Source organism: Sabethes cyaneus, chromosome 3, assembly GCF_943734655.1.
Source record: "Sabethes cyaneus chromosome 3, idSabCyanKW18_F2, whole genome shotgun sequence".
Lineage (NCBI taxonomy): Eukaryota > Metazoa > Arthropoda > Insecta > Diptera > Culicidae > Sabethes > Sabethes cyaneus.
In genome coordinates this window covers 221,656,243-221,678,484 of record NC_071355.1, presented here as the reverse complement: position 1 = coordinate 221,678,484, position 22,242 = coordinate 221,656,243, and the positions used below count along the sequence as shown (strand labels likewise).

General features: G+C 37.8%; 1 protein-coding gene across 1 annotated transcript; it reads left to right on the top strand.

The window, feature by feature from the left end:
- The first annotated feature begins 7,120 nt into the window (after nucleotides 1-7,120).
- Nucleotides 7,121-20,511, top strand: LOC128743431 (fork head domain-containing protein FD3-like). The gene is made up of 2 exons (XM_053840004.1): nucleotides 7,121-7,650; nucleotides 19,284-20,511. Exons 1-2 carry the CDS (start codon nucleotides 7,121-7,123, stop codon nucleotides 20,509-20,511), a joined length of 1,758 nt encoding a protein of 585 aa, XP_053695979.1.
- The last annotated feature ends 1,731 nt before the right edge of the window (nucleotides 20,512-22,242 follow it).

Below are 22,242 nucleotides of genomic sequence, written 5' to 3'. Positions count from 1 at the left end.
AAATAGTCACACCGTATAAAGTGCAATTTCAATGCACTAGTGAACAAGAAGCTGTCTGGAGCTGTATGTTTCCAATCGTGACTTTTCACTTTCAACAACCCATCTCAATTCAACAAGCACAATGAATATATGTGGTCCTGGTAACGACTTACTTGCGCTAACATCCATTTTGATTGCGACTTGTTTCTTGTATTACACGTGTTAAGTCAACCGAAGCGTGATATTTATATTAAACACTTGGCCACGTGTCAACACTTCTAATTAATTTTTTAAGCAAACCCATTGATACTGCGGCGTGTTGTTATGGGAACAAAATATTCAACCTATAAAATAGCCATATCGGTAAATAGTAGATCAAAATTGTCCACAACATCATAGAGATGGTGTAAGAATAAAACGATGTTTACACCCGGAACGTTACACATTGGATTGGCCACGTGTCTACACTCCTATGCCGCACGTTCGAACAAATGCAAGAAAGGAAATAAAAAGCACCCAGTTCGATATTTGTTTGTTGGTATTTATCCTACGAAATTACGAATTTTCATTTGCGGAACATGTTTTTCTGGCGATGATATGATTTGGATTGATTGCTCGCTCAGTAACGAGAAAGAAAGGAAAATTGACGGTTTCACTATCTAACATCTGCAACCTGGTGATCTGGTGATAATAGGATGCCACCATACTCGCAAGAGTGCTTGAATACGAGCTACTGCCTCCGTTCAAAGATCCAGCAGCACTTTGAATAAACAAAATCTAATTTGCTCAGCGTGTGATTGGGCTATATGAGTGCGCGCTTGACAGCAAGTGGTGTCGATAAACGCTTGCTGAAGGGGGTGAACACAATAGTTATAAAAATCAAATCAAATCGTTCGTCGTTTACAATTCACTTTCATCAATGTCTAAATCGCCACTTAATTAAACGGCTACAGAAAAACCGATACCCTGCTGTTAAAAAGGAGCTTGCAAAGTGATCCTGCATGGCGGAAGCAAATTTTTAGTTTCTCACTTCGTAGGTAACAACGAACGGACGAGATATTCAGTTGATTCATACTGTTCAGTTGCTCACACGGGACAAAAGGGTGTGATCCAAATACTATGCAACCGTAATATGTATTTGATTCCAAGGAGATTTAAGGATTTGTCCTTAGAATTGAATAAAAAAGAATTTTAATCTGTTTTCTATGTGTTTGTCTATGACTATGTTCAGATACAGAACACTGTCACTGTCTACACGGACCCAAAACCAATGCCCCGATTACCATCTATACCTATAAAAATGGATTTCTGTGTGTCTGTCTGTCCGTATGTTCCTTGTAGAATCGAAAACTACTGCACAAATCAACGTGAAAATTTACATGTAGGGGATTTTGGAGTCAGGAAAGGTTCTTATGATAGTTAGTGACCCCTCCCCCCACTAAAAGGGGGGGGGGGGCTCCCATACAAATGAAACACAAATTTCTGCATTACTAGAGAACTGATCGAACAAATGGAATCAAATTTGGCATATGGGTGTTTTTGGAGGCTGGATTTTTTTCTATAGTGAATTGAGAACCTTACCCTCTTTAGGAAGGGAATTATGACCCCTCCCCCTTTTAAGAGGGGGGCTTCCATAGAAATGGATTACAAATTTCCTCATAACTTGAAAACTAATTAATAAAATGGAATCAAATTTGGCATGTAAGGGTTTTTGGAGGCAAGAATTTTTGTCTATGATGAATTAGGACCCCTCCCCTTTTTAAGAGGGGGATTCCATACAAATGAAATACAAATTTCCTCATAATTCAAGAACTAATCAAGCAAATGGAACCAAATTTGGCATGTGGGGGTTTTTGGAGCCAAAATTTTTTCCTATTCTGCCCATAAATGAAGAATTTGCTAATATACCACGAACATGAAATTGAGAAAAATGCAATTTTATTACTTTTGTCTGTCAAAGAGGTTTTACGCGGTAAGGGTAACCCGTTTAATGTGCATATTACCCGTCATACATGCCGGAGTCATGCCGTTGAATTGAAACAGCGATACCTGTGGCCAAAAGCCTTCCGGGGCACGTTTTTAACGCAGTAGCCATTTTTTCATTTATTAACCTAAGAAGAGTTGACAATCCAGGGAAAATTTTGCTTACGTGCATACGCTGTCAACTATCTTATGCTGACGAGTCTTCAAAATGGTTTGAAACTATTTAAAACAGTACGGAAGCATAAGTGACGACGAAATGGATAATGAAATATCTAATCCGTGCACCTGAAGAAGTTGCCAACGAAGCGTGAGGTTCAAGCGTTTGAAGCTAGAAGGTAGAAGCAGCTTCATCATGCCGTCGTTAATGGGAGCTGCGAATCCTGCCGTGTAGGATATCATGGCAATGAAAAAAAAATAACAAGATTCGATCCAAAACTTAGCGATTGCTAGCCTTACGCCTGAAACTATCACACCACATGATCCGCTTGAATGTGTGATGGAAAAATGCGAAATAAGAGCACATCGGTTGCTGCGCATGCAGTTTGAATTCATCACGGATATTAGCCAACTTCTCATTTTGGATATTAGCCAAAATTGTTTCACGTCGTGTGCCTCCGGAAATGTAATTTTTTACAATCGGCTACCGTGGGGACGTTGTTTGGGGTGGATACTATCATGTGATATTACTACAAAAGTTCAATTCAATGGACAAAGTAGTCTAAGTCCCCCCAAATAAAAAAAACATGTGATATTATGGTCTCAATTTAAGAAAAAATGGCATATTAGCCAATTTTTCATTTATGGGCAGCTATGGTGTACTGAGACCTCTCCCTCCTCTAAGTGGGGGGCTCCTATACAAATGAAACACAAATTTCTGCATAACTCGAGAACTAATCAAGCAAATGGAACCAAATTTGGCATGTGGGGAATTTTAGACGTATGAATTTATTTTATGATGGTTTGAGACCCCTCGCCCCTGTGGCAGTGTGGGCGGTCTCTCATACAAATGAAACAGAAATGTTTGCGTAACTTAAAAACTAATCGAATTCGAGAAATTTTAGACTCTTCCACAACACATTAATCAATAACAAAGACCACCAGAAACTATCTATAGTAACACTAGATCATTCAGGGTGAGACGGCCGCAGGCCGCAAGTGTTGTCTGTGACCTGCCGTCGGAACCACTGGCCACTGCGGGGGGTAGCCCCCAGGATTTATGTACAGCACAGTTTTATTTTTGGCAATAAAAAGTTTGTCGGGTCAGCTAGTAAGAAATAAAAATATTTTGACTATTCACGGCACATATTTCGATGATTTTATTTAATCTTCATCAATACTGCGCTCTAAAACATCAAAAGCTTTTTCGGTACGCGCTACACTACGTAAAAAACCCATTCAAATGCCCTGTGAAACCACAGACCAATCAGTATGCTATCTGCCCCCACAGGCGACTATTTTGCTTGACCTTTAAGTTTCCTTTAAGAATTTCGATTATTCAACAAATCAAGATAACTAACCGAGTGACATGCAAGTTCAAAGCAAAATTCAAATGAAGGCGTTTGTGGCTCTCTAAGGGAATCCTGTAGCAATCCACTGTTATCAAACTGGTTCTTCTCTAACAGGAAGCTTACTTTATGTGGTTGTGTCAAAAAAAATTAAAGTTTGGTTCGGTTTGAACTAAAATTTAAGTACGGTACAAAATTTTTGTATTAAATTTTTAATAATATGGAAAAATGAACGCTGGTTTCTTCTTTTTTGTTTAGTTATTAAAGGTTTGATTTTATTACTTTTTCTTGACCAGCCCCCCCCCCATCCCTTCAACAATATTTTGAGACAAGGACATCAACTTTTTTTTCAGATTTGTATAAAAGTTTTTCAGCCTACTATTATACTCTTTGTTCTCCACATCCTAGACGGAAAATGATCACAAATTCTTACCAATATGCACTACTATATGATCGCATATTCGTTTCGTAAGGATAAATTTGTTCTCTGGATTCAGGAAATACGATAACACACTTATTCCGATAACCTAAGAAGCATCGCGAAAATACTATCCCATGCTCTATTATGCGAGCCAATTATAAACGGATTCGAACTCAGTAAACCCTCCCTTACCTAATATTCCGCCATTTTCCCTGAACGTCTTGTCCCAATCTGTTCTATTCTATAAAACATTTTTATTTCACTGCCTTTTTCTACCATCTCCTCCGTCGATTGTAATAATTACCCTTATAAAAAATTAAATAAATGCCTAACCTCAAGATCAAAACAAAACACCACGTTGGTCTAATATTACGATGCTTCTGTCTAGTATGTGTTACTAAAACGGAAAAATTGCGACGATCCGACTTTAACAGTGGCCCGACCCAAACAATATTATCCTATCATGGGGGCAAGACCAGTTAAGCCTAGCTAACTTACCTTATCTAACTAACTAAATGCTACTAATTCTTAGCCTAAATGCATTTTTTGACAAACCAAAGTCGAATAAATAGTAAATTTCACTGAAACGACGACAGCAAACTTCCAGCGGGTTATTCATTCCGTACGCAGTGCGGAAAGTCAGTTTGGCGCATCACCCGTGATGGCGTGTTATTATTTATTTATTATTATTATTACAACTTTGGTAGGCCGATCAGCATGCAGCGACTTTCATACGGTGGTAGGTTTGTCCTATCCCTCCAGCCAAGATTCCGAAGAGCGTATCGAATAAACTGCCTTTGCACACGTTCGATTCGGTTGATGTGAACTACATGATATGGTGTCCACTCCGTACTCTAGAACACTCTGCACCAGCGAGCAGTACAGGGTCTTCAAACTGTAGATATCTGCAAAAAACTTCGTATTTCTTTTCAGGAACCCCAACATTGCGGATGCCTTAACCTTAACAGCAGAAATATGTTCTACGAATCCTTTCCAAATCCAATCTAAATCCTTCATAGTTGTTTTTTATTCCAAACTGGGTGTCTGCCATGATGTAATTAAACGCGATTGGTGCACGTAACCTGGTAAAGGGTATTATGCAGCATTTATTCACGTTGCTTCCATTCCGTTCAAATTGCACCTATCCATGAGTGTGTTGATATACGTTAAATAGATATACGTTAAATAGATATACGTTAAATAGATATCGTAAAAAAAGAAAAGAAAATTTGAAAATCGTGTTTTTACAGGAGTGGCGTTTACAATGAGTTTGTTCTGTGCGACACTTATACTTATGTGTACCTACGATCGTTTTTCATCCACTTTCCGTGGTTGGATCATTTCAAAATTAATATCAAAATAAGCATAAAAGTCTGTAAAATCGGAATCTAAAATAAAAAATGATTTTTCAAAATATTTACTCGTTGATGTTAATAATTAATAACTCAGAACCGAACCAACACATAAACATTAAATAAATAGTTAAAACCAGTTTCAATCAATAAGCTCATGTTAAAATTTGAGTGGAATGGGTAAATTCCAAGGTTCGTCCTTACTATCCCAAAAGAAAAGTAAAAAATAAGAACAAAGAAAAAAAATTTAATTTGCTCCAACATGGTGCAGTACAAACGATTATTTTCTAATGAATAATGTTGAATTAATTATACTTTTGCACAAGTTTTATTTCACTAGACTCTTGCAAAATTGGACAATTTTTGGACGATATTCACCATGAAATTTCAACTTGAACTTTCGAATGAGTATGATGCATACACAGATGCTAGCCTGGAAATAGCATTATTTTTAGACACTCAAAGCAGATCATTGAAATTTACACTCAAAATGCTATTTATCTTAACAAATCCTAATATTAGATAATGTTCTTTGGAAAATACAACCAACTACGTTATTGTTTACCGACCGCCGGCAACATTGACATCGTAAAACAGCACAGATGAAACACCGACAAAGGACAAAGAAACATAATTTTCCTTTCACTGCAACAAGCATGGCGGAAATGTACGAGCCGCATTGGAGCATGAGGACTGTTTCCACTTCCTCTACCACACCAATCATGAGCTGCAGGATGGGTTTTACGCTGGTATTAGTTGCTGGTCTGTACTACTGAGTAGTTGCATTATATACCAGGAATAGCGCATCTGGTGTGCTCTCGCTCACACTGCTTCAGCATATAACCTTCGAACTTTACTCGAAAGCAATCGCATGAATCAAAGACACACCCAATTATTTTCTCTCTTTTATATGTACAGCAACGATCCTTTTTCAGCACATACAGTTGTAGCATAGCAGCAGGCCGTCGGACTAATATCCCATTTGGCGTTTGGCGCTGGCGTGGTTTTGCCTAAAATAAATGTTTTACTTAGCAAGGAACACAGTTTTCACAAGTTTTTGAAGCCAGAGTTCCGCGCGTCGGTCGAAATTTACCGCTCTGCAGCGAGGATGCTTTCCGGGCAGGGGAAGGAAACTTGGGTGGGAGACTTGTATGTGCTTTTCGTTGTTATGCTGGCATTGGTACTTTGGTGTATAGGTTACAATACATCCTCGCGCCTGAATTTGACTCACTCGAAGGGATTGGGTGAGATTCTACTGGAGGGGCGTCGAATGTTGGTGAAGAATCCGCGTCCCAGGCGGAAAGAGAAATTATTACAACATAGCAAACGGATGCTGCCAGTTTGTACCCGGTGCCTGGTATCGGGAGGACGGGACAGGAAAACATTGGCATCCTGTGTCGATGTAGCTGAGAGAGAGAAAGAAAACGAGAGGACCTGAGTGAATAGATAACATTTAGTTACGAGTTTTTGCATCCATCAGACGCACACGCCATTATCATGCATACGTGAGCGCAAAATTTTCACAATTTTCCACAAAGTTAAAATAACATTATCATTTTTCTCTCGAACGTTGACGTGCAACGATCTGGCAGCTACGGACAGCGCCGATTCTCGACGAGAGCGAGACAATCACTTGCAAAAGTCCGTAGTGCTTATTTCAAGGATACGATTCAGTCGGAAATCTGTCATGCTTTGGAGTGGTTTGCTCTTCGAGAGAATGTTAATTTGTTAGTGTCGTATAATAAATGTGATTTTAGAGTGTGATGAAACTTGAGACAAGTGAATATGTTTCTTAATAAATCATTTTGAAAAATAGTCAAAACATAAGTCGAGGGAAGATTTAAAATCAAAAGTGTGAAACTGTTTTATTTCAATCAACTATGCATGCCACTGCCTCGCCACTATCGTCACCATCTCCTTTGGATCTCCGGCCCGTGCTTCCTGGTGCAATTATTTCTTCAAACATGCATCCCGCACACGATTCTTTGCACAGGGTTCAAAGCCCTGTCAGCGTTGTTAACAACGTGAATCAACAGCACAACCACCATCAGCATCAACAGTCACATCATCATCATCATCATCATCATCACCACAGCCACCATCTTCAGAATATCCCGAACGGAAATACTGCTAGCAACAATAGTACTACTGCCACCGGAAGCAATTCCAGCAGTGGCAACACTACAAACGATAACACCAGCAATCAGCAGGATGACACCGGTGATGGGAGCAGCAGCAGTGCAGTTGCAACAAACAATAGTACCAACGGAACGGGAAGTACAAAGACTTCACGCGCTCAGGCATTGGTAAAGCCGCCTTACTCGTATATTGCTCTCATTACCATGGCGATACTGCAGTCGCCGCAGAAGAAACTGACGCTTAGCGGGATCTGTGACTTTATTATGAATAGGTAATTTGTTTGAAGTTACTACTTTTTCATTATTTCAAAATTTATTAGATCGATTTCTTATCTAATGTTCTGTGAAAATTAGGAAACAAAATTTTTATTTAAAGTTACACTGATAAAATTATTAAATTTCGAAACAGAAAATATCAACTTCATGAGAGCCATTGCATAATTTCACACAGTCAAGATTTAGTGGTTTTAAGATTTAGTAAAGTGTAAGCATGACTGATGTTTTCTGAGAATGTTGAAGTTTTGTAAGGAACGAATTGAACGCCATTGCCTTGATTTTTGAGATATTAAATCGAATCGAATTTTATATTGCTACACAATGGGATTTTTCTATTTAAATAAATCCGTATAAGAATTAATATCGGATTCTCGTGATATTTATATATTAGATCATTTGATTCAATCCGTCACCGAAAACTTTGGTCCACCACTAATGATAAAAAAAATACAACAAATTGGTAAATGACTAGATCCCTTTAAGCTAAAAGTTACTACTTTACATAGCAAATACAGTCAGTCCACAATCATGGGTCACACACAATTGTGAGTCATTTTTGCTTTAGCTGCTAATTTCCGTTTAAATATCACCTAATAATTGATCAAACTATTAGTGCTACTTATGAGTAACAATTTTGTCAATTAATTAGAATAAAATTCATGCATTAGTCGGTAGTTAAAATGAAAATGAACCATAATTCTGTGTGACCTAGCTTAGTGTAGGCCTAGCCTTAAAAATGAATTGCGTGGATTTAAAAGGGAAAATTTCTAAACGAGAGAAGTAATATTTCATTAAAGTAATAGATGGCTAAATACTTCCAATAACTGGAACTCGCCTAATCGGCATTCTTCCCGACCCCTCAAAAATATTTAAATGTCTAATATCACAATAACTGCATAATTATTTAGTGCAAAATAGTCTGCTGTGCCGTCTCTAATAAGGATACCGTAAACACTGCAGTACAACCACAGCATTCATCAAAATTGAAAATGATATTCGATCCGCGTTGAATCGAAAGCTTGCTACAGCTATAGTACTCTTCGTTTTTAGCAAAGTTTTTGACTCAATCAACAATACCATGCTTTGTACAAAGCTAAAGTGTTCATTATTACTTCAAAAATATGCCATTAAGCTCCTTCATTCATATCTGTCTGGCCGATCACAATATGTTGAGTTCAACGGCATAATATCGGAGTTCCGCAAGGGTCAATTTTAGGACCGCTTTTGTTCTCGATGTTCCTGATATTAACGATCTTCCTGAGCAACTGCTATACTGTAAGTTTCACTTATATGCTGACGATTTTTAATTATACCTTTACGGAAAAAGTAATGAAGTTGACATTCTCGTAAATAAAATTAATATAGTCATAAAGAAAATTATGATCTAGACTATTTAGAGTAACTCAAATGGTAATCGAATAGATGCTGGAAAAACTCAAGCAATCATTTTCAGAACGAAGAGAATAGCTCTTGATGAAGTTGCTCAAATTATGGTTGGAAACCAGACTAATCTCTATTCAGCTGTTGTCAAAAACTTGGGCATACTCATGGATAGTTATATAAAGTGGGACGCCCACTCATCAGCCGTGCGTAAAAAAGTTTACGAGTCTGTGCAATCATTAGTTACACTTCGTCATTACACTCATCAAGCTATACTAGCACTAGCTAGAACTCTGATATTTCCTGAATATTTCCTTTTTTTGACGTAGGACTACGTCTTTGTTTTCTCTACTGGGACTGGGTAGCACTTTGTGGAAACGAAAATAAAAGTGTAACGTTTGAATGTAACATTTCAAATGGTAATAGCTACTAAACTACTAAACGAAACTGAACAATTTATATGTCGTTGGATTTTATGGAGAGAGTAAGAGAGCAATTTTATGGAGGGCGGAAGAGGGGGGCATATAGACAAATGACAAATGAAACACAAATTTCTTCCTAACTCGAGAACTAATTAAGCAAATAGAATTAAATTTGGCATATGAGGGTTTTTGGAGGCATGAATTCATTTTATGATGGTTTGAGACCCCTGTGGTAGGAGAATAAGGATTAGCGCATGTGCCATATTTTCTGCTTTGTAACAAGCGGTAAGCTGCGAAAGTAAACTAGTAAAACCTTCTCGGAGAAAGAGACAGTGAATCGACGACGTTAACTTACGTGCCTGTTGCCATTCATGTCCAAAGAGAAAGACATTCGAATGGCACGTCATATTTGCGATGCACATGCTTTGGCGTTAATGTTTTTTTTAACCAATGGCCCTTTTAAAGGCCACAAGCGAGTTAAAGTAAGATTATCGAAACATATCAAGCTACGCATAATCATATTTAATACAATAATCTGTGGGTTGGTCATTCATTACTATTTCAACCTTTATGATGCACACAAGTGACTTTAAAAAGAAATCTCTATGTCTCAATGGTTGCAGGCGTTGTACTCTAGGTATTTTCAAAGCCACCAATTTTCAATGAAGAGTTGAATCGGAATATTTCGCTTTTCTCTTTTAAACATTCACTTAAACAATGGCACTCACAGATTCATATACACGTACATATGCCAGATATGCAGTTTACATTAGTGTTTGATCTAATGATCTGATATAGTCCTACGTCACCCTTTCGTACAACCTTAGGGCTGTATACCTTGTCGTTTTTTTTTTCTTTTGAAGAAAAAGGACATTTCAAAATGGTTCACCTTAAGTTTTTCTAGGGGTAATTTACATGCTTTATTTCAATTTTGTAACATATCTTGAATGCAAAACATCTGGGTTGAGCTTTAGACATAAAAAACGAAAGAGAGAAATTCAACTATTTATAACTTTGCGCTCCTGCTGATTATTATTTTTGCATGGAAATCTACACTTGAGCTTCCTTTGAGTGTACTTTCATGAAAAAATAGTCAGAAGCTTGATCGCATATAGTTTTTACGATATATTTTAAATTGTTATCTTCATCGTTATTTTTTGCTTTACATTCTTATTGAATTTGTAGTGCACTGAAAGGACTTATTGCAGCAGATAAATGCATATCTAAGCTGTCTATCCTGCTTTTTGTGCGGGTTTAAGGCTGCGTTTTTGATATTTGGTGAAAGTTCTCCTGGCCAGGCACGTAACCTGGGCGTATGTTCAGGGCCTTGCCTTCTCATATTTGGTTGGTGTTAAATCAGACCGAACCAAGTGACAAAAATCTGAAAAACGAAATCAAAGTTTGCTACTGCTGTGATAGTTTAAAGCTATCAATTGTTCGGAATCATTTCATATCTTTGGCAACATTTATGTAATCTGATTATAGCAAAATGTAGCTTAGGAAATTCTTAATCGTTTGCTGTCATTACCTTATTTCTTTAAATTTTGCGACTTGGTCCGGTCTGATTTAACACCGGCCATTTAGACTCGAAGTGACTTATATGTATTGTTTTGTCACAGACTTACAGTGCATAAAATTAAAACTGTAAGAAACACGTTTTAAGAATGTGAATATGAATAACCATTTCACCAGTCTATTCTATGTCCTCCTATATCTTTTTTGACGTAGGACTACGTCTTTGTTTACTATACTGGGACTGGGTAGCACTTTGTGAAAACGAAAATAGAAGTGTAACGTTTGAATGAAAGATTTCAAATGCTACTAACTACTAAACTACTGAACGAAACTGAATAATTTATATGTCGTTGGATAGATAAAATGACCAGCAATTCTATGGAGGGGGTAAGAGAGCAATTTTAAGAAGGGCGTTAGAGGGGGGCTTCTATACAAATGAAACACAAATTTCCTCAAAACTCGAGAACTAACTAAGCAAAAGGAGCCAAATTTGGCATGTGGGGGTTTTTTCTGTGGTGTACTGAGACCCCTTCGCCTTTTAAGAGGGGGGTCTCCCATACAAATGAAATACAAATTTCATCGTAATTCTAGAACTAATCAAGCAAATGGAATCAAATTTGGCATTTGGGGGTTTCCGAAGGCAAGAATTTTTTTATGGTGCATTGAGACCCCTCCCGTCTTTTGGGGGGGGGGATCTTATACGATTAATGTACAAATTTCCTCATAGCTCGAAAAGTAATCAAGTGAAAGGAACGAAATTTGGCACGTTCATTACTATTTCAACCTTTATGATGCACACAAGTGATTTTTAAAAGAAATCTCTATGTCTCAATGATTGCAGGCGTTGTACTTATGAACACCCCCCTAACGTATTTTCAAAGCCACCATTGCATTCAATGAATCTGAATATTTCGCTCTTCTCTTTTAAACATTCACTTAAGCAATGATTCTTATAAACATACATATGCCAGAAATGCCTTTTACATTAGTCTTTGATCTAATGATTTGATATAGTCCTACGTCACCCTTTCGTACAACCCTTAGGGTTGTATACCTTGTAGTTTTTTGTCCTCCTTGTCTCGTGCGAGTAACTATATAGCGTCACATGTAATATTTATAAATAAACTAGCTGACCCGACAAACTTCGTATTGCCACAAATTAACCTGTGTTGTACATAAATTATGAATCTCGGATGATCTTTGTCACTTCTCGAGTTTTGCAAGCCCCCCAGTGGGCGGCGCTTCCGACGGCGGGTCACCGGCAACACTCGCGACCGGCTCGTCCTGAATGATCTAGTGTTACTATAGATAGTTTTTGTGGTCTTGTTATTGATTAATGTTTTATGGAAGAGTCTCGAATTTCTCGAGTTGGATTAGTTTTTGAGTTTCGCAAAAATTTCTGTTTTATTTGTATGAGAGTCCATATCCCCCTACCACAGGGGTGAGAGGTCTCTAACTATCATAAAATAAATTCAAGACTCAAAAATTTCCTACATGCTAAATTTGGTTCCATTTGCTTGATTAGTACTCAAATTATAAGGAAATTTGTATTTCATTTGTATGGGAGCCCACCCTCTTAAAAGGGAAAGGGGTCGTAATACACCACAGAAAAAAAATTCTGCCATCTAAAACTCTCACATGCCAAATTTGGTTCCATTTGCTTGATTAGTTCTAAAGTTATGAGCAAATTTGTATTTCGTTTGAATGGGAGCCCCCCCCCCTCCTAAAAAGGTAAGAAGTCCTAATTCATCATGGGAAAAATGGTTGCCTCCAAAAACACTCACATGCCAAATATGGTTCCATTTGCTTGATTAGTTCTCGAATTATGAGGAAATTTGTATTTCATTTGTGTAGAAGCCCCCCCTCTTGAAGTGTGGAAGGATCCTAATTCACCGTAGAAAATATTTTTGCCTCCAAAAACCTCCACATGCCGAATTTGGTTCTATTTGCTTGATTAGTTCTCGAGTTATGGGGAAATTTGTATTTCATTTGTATTGGAGCCCCCTCCTAATGTGGGAAGAGGTCCTAATTCATCACAGAAAAAATTCTTGCCTCCAAAAACACCTACACGCCAAATTTGGTTCCATTTGCTGGATTAGTTCTCGAGTTATGAGGAAATTTGTATTTCGTTTGTATAGGACCCCCCCTCCTAAAGTGGGGAGGGGTCCCAATTCATCATAGAAAAAAATTTTGTCTTCAAAAACACACACATGCCAAATTTGGTTCCATTTGCTTGATTGGTTCTCGAGTTATGAGGAAATTGGTATTTCATTTGTACAGGAGCCCCCCCTCTTAAAGTGAGGAGGGGTCCTAATTCAACATAGAAAATTTTCTTGCCCTCGAAAACCTTCACATGCCAAATTTGGTTCCATTTGCTTGATTAGTTCTCGAGTTATGAGGAAATTTGTATGGAAACCCCCCCTCTTAAAGAGGAGAGGAGTTATAATTCCCCTTATAAAGAGGGGAGGGGTCTCAAATTACCCTAGAATAAATTCTTGTCACCGAAAACACCCACATGCCAAATTTGGTTCTATTTGCTTCATTAGTTCTCGAGTTATGCAGAAATTTGTGTTTCATTTGTATGGGAGCCCCCCCTCTTAGTGGGGGGAGGGGTCTCTAACCATCACTAAAACCTTTCCTGGCCCCAAAAACCTCTACATGCAAATTTTCACGCCGATTGGTTCAGTAGTTTTTGATTCTATAAGGAACACAGGACAGACAGACAGACAGACAGACAGACAGAAATCCTTCTTTATAGGTATAGATGGTCCCTTTATGAAAATACTAGCTGACCCGACAAACTTCGTATTGCCACAAATTAACCTGTGTTGTACATAAATCATGAATCTCGGATGATCTTTGTCACTTCTCGAGTTTTGCAAGCCCCCCAGTGGGCGGCGCTTCCGACGGCGGGTCACCGGCAACACTCGCGACCGGCTCGTCCTGAATGATCTAGTGTTACTATAGATAGTTTTTGTGGTCTTGTTATTGATTAATGTTTTATGGAAGAGTCTCGAATTTCTCGAGTTGGATTAGTTTTTGAGTTTCGCAAAAATTTCTGTTTTATTTGTATGAGAGTCCATATCCCCCTACCACAGGGGTGAGAGGTCTCTAACTATCATAAAATAAATTCAAGACTCAAAAATCTCCTACATGCTAAATTTGGTTCCATTTGCTTGATTAGTACTCAAATTATAAGGAAATTTGTATTTCATTTGTATGGGAACCCACCCTCTTAAAAGGGAAAGGGGTCGTAATACACCACAGAAAAAAAATTCTGCCATCTAAAACTCTCACATGCCAAATTTGGTTCCATTTGCTTGATTAGTTCTAAAGTTATGAGCAAATTTGTATTTCGTTTGAATGGGAGCCCCCCCCTCCTAAAAAGGTAAGAAGTCCTAATTCATAATGGGAAAAATGGTTGCCTCCAAAAACACCCACATGCCAAATATGGTTCCATTTGCTTGATTAGTTCTCGAATTATGAGGAAATTTGTATTTCATATGTGTAGAAGCCCCCCCTCTTGAAGTGTGGAAGGATCCTAATTCACCGTAGAAAATATTTTTGCCTCCAAAAACCTCCACATGCCGAATTTGGTTCTATTTGCTTGATTAGTTCTCGAGTTATGGGGAAATTTGTATTTCATTTGTATTGGAGCCCCCCCTCCTAAAGTGGGGAGGGGTCCCAATTCATCATTGAAAAAAAAATTGTCTCCAAAAACACACACATGCCAAATTTGGTTAAATTCGCTTGATTAGTTCTCGAGTTATGAGGAAATTTGTATTTCATTTGTACAGGAGCCCCTCCTCTTAAAGTGGGGAGGGGTCCTAATTCACCATAGAAAATTTTCTTGCTCTCGAAAACCTTCACATGCCAAATTTGGTTGCATTTGCTTGATTAGTTCTCGAGTTATGAGGAAATTTGTATGGAAGTCCCCCCTCTTAAAGGGGAGAGGAGTTATAATTCCTCTTATAAAGAGGGGAGGGGTCTCAATTCACCATAGAATAAATTCTTGTCACCAAAAAAAACACCCACATGCCAAATGTTGTTCTATTTGCTTGATTAGTTCTCGAGTTAGGAGGAAATTTGTATTTCATTTGTACAGGAGCCCCCCCTCTTAGAGTGGGGAGGGGTCCTAATTCACCGTAGAAAATTTTCTTGCCCTCGAAAACCTTCACATGCCAAATATGGTTCCATTTGCTTGATTAGTTCTCGAGTTATGAGGAAATTTGTATGGAAGCCCCCCCTCTTAAAGGGGAGAGGAGTTACAATTCCCCTTATAAAGAGGGAGGGGTCTCAATTTACCATAGAATAAATTCTTGTCACCGAAAACACCCACATGCCAAATTTGGTTCTATTTGCTTGATTAGTTCTCGAGTTATGAGGAAATTTATATTTCATTTGTATAGGAGCCCCCCTCCTAAAGTGGGGAGAGGTTCTTATTCATCATAGAAAACATTCTTGCCTCCAAAAACACCTACATGCCAAATTTGGTTCCATTTGCTGGATTAGCTCTCGAGTTATAAGGAAATTTGTATTTCGTTTGTATAGGAGCCCCCCCCTCTTAAAGTGGGGAGGGGTCCCAATTCATCATAGAAAAAAAATTTGTCTTCAAAAACACACACATGCCAAATTTGGTTCCATTTGCTTGATTAGTTCTCGAATTATGAGGAAACTGGTATTTCATTTGTACAGGAGCCCCCCCTCTTAAAGTGAGGAGGGGTCCTAATTCAACATAGAAAATTTTCTTGCTCTCGAAAACCTTCACATGCCAAATTTGGTTCCATTTGCTTGATTAGTTCTCGAGTTATGAGGAAATTTGTATGGAAACCCCCCCTCTTAAAGGGGAGAGGAGTTATAATTCCCCTTATAAAGAGGGGAGGGGTCTAAAATTACCCTAGAATAAATTCTTGTCACCGAAAACACCCTCATGCCAAATTTGGTTCTATTTGCTTGATTAGTTCTCGAGTTATGCAGAAATTTGTGTTTCATTTGTATGGGAGCCCCCCCTCTTAGTGGGGGGAGGGGTCTCTAACCATCACTAAAACCTTTCCTGACCCCAAAAACCTCTACATGCAAATTTTCACGCCGATTGGTTCAGTAGTTTTTGATTCTATAAGGAACACAGGACAGACAGACAGACAGACAGACAGACAGAAATCCTTCTTTATAGGTATAGATAGAGCTGACACCTGAAGTAAGCCCACAATTTTTTCCGAAAACTAATGTGTTGATTGTGAATTTTACGAGAAAATTTTGTTCAGTGATGAAACTGATTAGAAGTTAAATGAATACGTCAGTAAGCGAAACCCCGTAGGACCTGAAAATACCACCGTTTAGTGCGCTTTATGGGCTGACGAAAACATCGGTCCGTTTTTCTCCAAAAATGATTCCGTCCAGGACGTAACAGTTAATGGTGATCACCACCACAATTGAGGTTTTTTACCACAATTGAGTGCCCTTAATGTGCATTAGCTGTGGGTTCAAGAAGACGGCACAACATGCCACATCGCATCCACATGAATTGGCCTCCAAGTTCATGCCTTTGAACACCGTTGGACGTTTTTTATGACACCCAGTTAGCTTTGACTTCTAATAAGCCACTCGTCTTATGTTCGAATCTTGTCTGCATTTTTTGTGTACCATGTGAAATGTCTAGACTACGACGATAAGCCGTAAATGATTCGCGCGTTGTAAAACAACATTTGATAAATTGTGATAATATTTGCTTATTTCGAACTGGAACTGTTAGTAGGTTTTCTTAACTCTGCAGGAAAAATATTGCCTGGGAAAAATTTTCCATGATCGGAAACCACGAAGAAAAGTTAAAATAACTAGGTATATTATTTTTGCGGCTGAAAGATTAAACTGGTGATTGAAGAAGAATATTTCAAAAGGCTTCCAAGTGCTAGGACATAGCTTTTTCGACTTTTCTTTGGAGTTTCCCATCACCGCAGATTTGGTTTTTCTTGCGTTATTGAAACAATTTACTTGGGGAATGTCGTCGTGGTTGGGCCACCTTTTGGCATTCACCCATAACTTCCGTTTCAAACAAAATTCCTGAAATCTAAATGCAACGTAGCAAAGGTCTAAGAATAAGGTATATTTCTGGGAAATCTTGAACTGATTGCTTGTAACATTTACGTGAAGACAAATTTTTTTGTCAAAGTGCATGTAGTACATGTTGAGCCACCGCTGAAAATCCAAAAAAATACCTACATATTGAACTTCTATATAGAGACATGAAAAGAATGAATTCCGTGAAAAACTGCCCCTATAAGTACAAATACTCTATTTTTAGTTACATTTTTGTGAAGTTATGACGATCTTGTAAAATCAATATTACAATCGCCTTTTCTACAATGTACGTGTACTACCACAATGATGGCCCAACCATGACCACACAAGAGGCCCGATCTTTACAATAAACGCTTTTGTAGCACTTCGCCTTACCCTACCCGAACACCTTACTAGACGGGATTTTTCTATGGTCTTCGTATGGAGCACAATACACTTGAATTATTTTCAATATTTATTTCGGTAATTGCATTTTATGAATCATTTCTTGAAGAAAAGCTCACTGCGCCTAGAATTTTTTTTGTGAGATTTAGTCACTGAATTCAGTTCGCGTGTTTTGAATACACGATTGAAACTCACAATATTGTGGAAAGTTAGCTGTCACAGTAAGAACTTTTACAATGCTTGTATGTACATCGATAGCACGAGTTACTAACACTGTAAAATCGCGATGGCCCGACCATAACAGTGGCCCGACGCTAACGACCTTACCCTACATTTTCAAAAAAATTAAAATTTTTAGTTTTTCTGCTATTACTCAGGGACAGCTAGAAATGCTATCGTGAAACTTTTATCACTAAGAAACCATGATTTGTTTACTAAACAATATTTTAAAAACATTTCCATGCAGAAGAACAGAACTTTTTTGAACCTTTCTTTTGATTTTTTAACCACAATGGATGTTTGTAAATGTAATGTTCTTTCGATCAGTATCGCAGGTACCGAAAAGGTTATTGGTGATGAGTGACCAGCCTTCCGAGATTAATCGTTATCCGAATACAGTAGACTCTCAGAAAAGTTAACTCTCTGAAAAGTTAATTGTTCAGAAAAGTTAAGCGTGTATCAGCTCTCATGCAACGCTCTAAAAAGTTAATTTTTGCCTTAACTTTTCTGAGAGTTTGAATTTATTGGTTGTCCAAGCGTTTCTTCACACACGTGTGTTTACCTTCTATCTTTATTTCTCATTTTTCGGCTTATTGTCACCTTTCCACAGTTTCATACAGAGTCGCATCAGAACTGGGATTAAATTAAACTCTTGTATCGGATAGTTGCAACAATAGTTCAATACGGGCATATAGTTACTTCAGGATTTTTGGAAATATACTGGAAAAGCGCAAACTCAGATTGAATTTTAAATGCAAAAGAAGGAACAGCAAGGAACTAAAAATTAGCGCAAACGCTTATTTTTAATCAAAACGTAGACTACGAAAAAACAAAAGTAAACTAGTGTAACCGACTGTTTTAAACTTAGTGAAAGATATTATTTTATAAAAAACTATGAAACTATAATTTCATAAAGATATTGCTACATATTTCTTTCCATTACAACTTCCAGGTACATAAAAATATGTATCCTATATCCCGGAATGCATTTTTAGCTTTTGTATTCATCATCTTCAATGACTTTTAGGACTACTCAGAAAAGTTAATAGTTCGGAAAAGTTAATCGACCGATTCCCCAATCGATTAACTTTTCCGAGAGTCTACTGTATACAGTTCGTTGAATTTATTAGAGTGCATGCTACAAATCAGACGTGCTAATCATTATTCCGAAATCCTTATATGTACCTATATTAAACATAAAATAGTGAAAACATTTTTAGATATTCTTCTAAAATTTCTAAAAATATTTGCTCAAATTTTGCGTTTTAATAATATTTAAACAGAATTTCTAAAAAGATTCAAACTGTTGTAAACATTTTGAATCTTTTATGTTTTTTTTTTTTTTTTCAAAATAAGATGATTATCTACTACTAAAACTCAATGCAACATTCAATTATTCACCGATATTAAATATAACATATTATCAAGACTATTAACTATTTGATACGAATTAACGGCAAATAAGCCAAATATATTTTGATTCATTCAAAAACAAACTTCACTGATTGAATAATGGGATAATACCATGGATAACAACAGCATTAGTCGTAGTCACAGTGTTACTGATTTAATTCTCTCAAGTTACAGACAGAAATAACTAAATTTTCTTATATTTTATGCATTCCCTACAGATTTCCGTACTACAAGGAAAAGTTTCCCGCCTGGCAAAACTCCATCCGTCACAATCTGAGCCTGAACGATTGCTTCATCAAAATACCTCGCGAGCCCGGCAATCCCGGCAAGGGAAACTTCTGGACGCTAGACCCGCTGGCCGAGGACATGTTCGACAACGGAAGTTTCCTCCGACGGCGAAAACGCTACAAACGCACCACCATCCCGCCAGGAATGAACTTTCCGTCGGTGTTTAATCCTTTCGCCCCATTCTGGATACGAAAGCCGGTCCCGGTGATACCGATGCAATTTCCACCGCATGCCAACATGGCAGGATTCGCCGATGGGCTAGGGATACCTGCGCGGGGTGATTTTATTCTGGACAGTAAATTGAATTTGTTTGGAGGAAAAATCGATGATTTGAATGCAGCAGTAATGGAAAACAGTGAATTTTTGCAACGCAATGTGGAGAGTTTGAAAATTTCCAGTGCCATGAACAAATTTTTTCACGGTTATAATAGTGGAGAAGGAGGTCCCAGTGGTTCTTACGAAGACAGTGTAAATAGTTTACAGTGCAATAATAATAACAATAATAACAATAGTAGTTCAATTATTAGTGATAGTGTGAGTGGTTACTTCAGTAAACCTAACAACAACGTTCCTATGACAATCCCCAATGAACGATATCCGTCGGGTTCTTCTCCATCAGCTGTGGCCACCGGGGATAATACCAGTCCTTACGACTTAGAACTTTCTAACGACGACAGAATCGATGTCGAAAGTGATGATGATTACAATTCTATAGGGAGAGTGTACGAAGCCGAACGAAAACACGACGATTGTTATTCAAAGCTTAATGGACAATACTCACCGGCAGAGAAGAAATTGCATACCAAAGATCTAAGGTCTAATGAAATTACGAAGCTTCATAATGAAATCGAAGACGACTGCTGCGAAGATGATGATAACTCGGATAAAATCAGTAGTGGATCGCAGGATTTTCAACGGAGCTCTAATAAAAAAGTTTATAACTATGAAGACTCTGGTCATTTTCTACCAAACGCTATCGCGGGAAGATGTCAAACGTCGAAGCTCACCCTAGAAACTAGTGATGAACTTAATGTAGTCGACAGCTACGGTGAAACGAAGCTGGTTGGATTTGACTTCGCCAATCGAAAGCGCAAGTATGGAAATACCACAGGATTCAGCATAGAGAACCTGATTGGCTGTAACGTGAACGACAGATGAATAGTCAACGGTCTCCTACACCGAATGGTATCGGTTTGCCTAAATGAGCAGTAGCTGAGAAACACTTCCTTTTTTGATACACATGATGGGATAGTGTAAAGTAATTTAACGTTCTGTAAATAATGTACTTAGAATGTAATTATACTTTGTGATGGATTATAAAATATATGATTTTAGAATTTTAAATTGTTTTATTTCTACCGCACTTCTATTATTTAAATTGCATTTGTCAACTTTATGTAAAAATGGAAGTTCTGTTTTCAATTCATTATTTCTAAATACTTGTATGACCGCTTTGACCTGATGATGATGACTTGGTTTGATAGGATTTCAACTCTATATAGACTTTTCCTCTCTCAGTTCCTCTCAGTTAGCTTCGAGGTAAGAAACTAACAAGCTAGTCGTCATATTTTCGAATCTCGGCGGGAATAAACTATTGTTAGAGTCAACAGGATCGTAGCAATTGTCTTGTACTCTAACAGCTGGCTGTGAAGTCCGTCAAACATAAACAAAAGGTCAAGTTTCGAAAACGGAATGTAGCACTTAGGCTTTGCTTTTTTAGACTATTCCGCTTATTTTGACACTAATTTTATAACGACATACAACTAAAGTGGAAAGGAAGCGGAAAGAAAATCTGAAAGTTGAGTTCTAGAAACAATCGCATGGTTGACTTTGCAAATTCGAAATGAATTTTAGAAACAAACGCTGCCGGAAAAACGCAACGAGCGAGGCACAAAAGCAAACGATGCGAAATTGCTATACGAAACGACACTCAGTATGTAAGCACCAGTTATATGACTCGAAAATTTTCTTGCAAAGCCAATAATTACGAAAATAAGATTCCCTAAGTTGATAGCTATTCCCTAAGTTGATAAGCATTTCCTCTTACCAACGCTAATATGCAGAGATGTAGCGCCCTACACGCCAGAATGAACTGGAAAATTTGGATATAGTCCAAAAATATATCGGGTTGCGCATAGCAGGTGGGGTTCGCATCCACGCTCTTTCGGTTGGTACCCGAATGTTTTACTCACTAATACCACCTGTTATATTAGGCAGTCTACAAGTATTAAAAACCCCACTTTTAGAAGTAAAATTATTGAAATTACCGAAATTATGTAGTTAATACCTCAAAAGCTTCATTGTTCGATTTAATGAACCAAAAAGAATTTCAGCGTATTGCATAAAGATTTACTTTGGCCTATCCATTTCTTGAGTAAATGAATCAAAGAAACTTTTGATGGGCCAGATTTAAAATTTGCGGTTCGATCGGTAAAATAGTCGGGAAAGAACAGTGTACAATATAAAGAAGGCTTGCAAGCCCATGGGAAAGTGATAAGCTTTCCTACACACCTACTCGGAAGGCATACAAGTGCCGTTCCATTACCGCTGAAGGTGAAATTAGTCGTCATTGATTCTGCCAATTTCAAAAGCAGTTTTTTTGCTTGAAACAAAAATTCTGTTTATGAAAATATATTCGCTGTGTTCATATTGGCACGAAGAATGCAGTATTTACATTTTTATAAACACAATCCCGCTTTTGGGCCGAAAAACTGCTTCCGAAATTGGGCTTTCTGACGAAAAGTTAATGACTGCTAGTTTCCCGTGAACGGAACAGGGTCAAAAAAGTGGAAAAAATGATTAAAAAGAATCCAGTGAGGTCAATGAGGTTCATGGCTCGGGAAATCGGGTGTTCGGAATTCTCAATCCGGCTAAAAATGGCCAAAAACC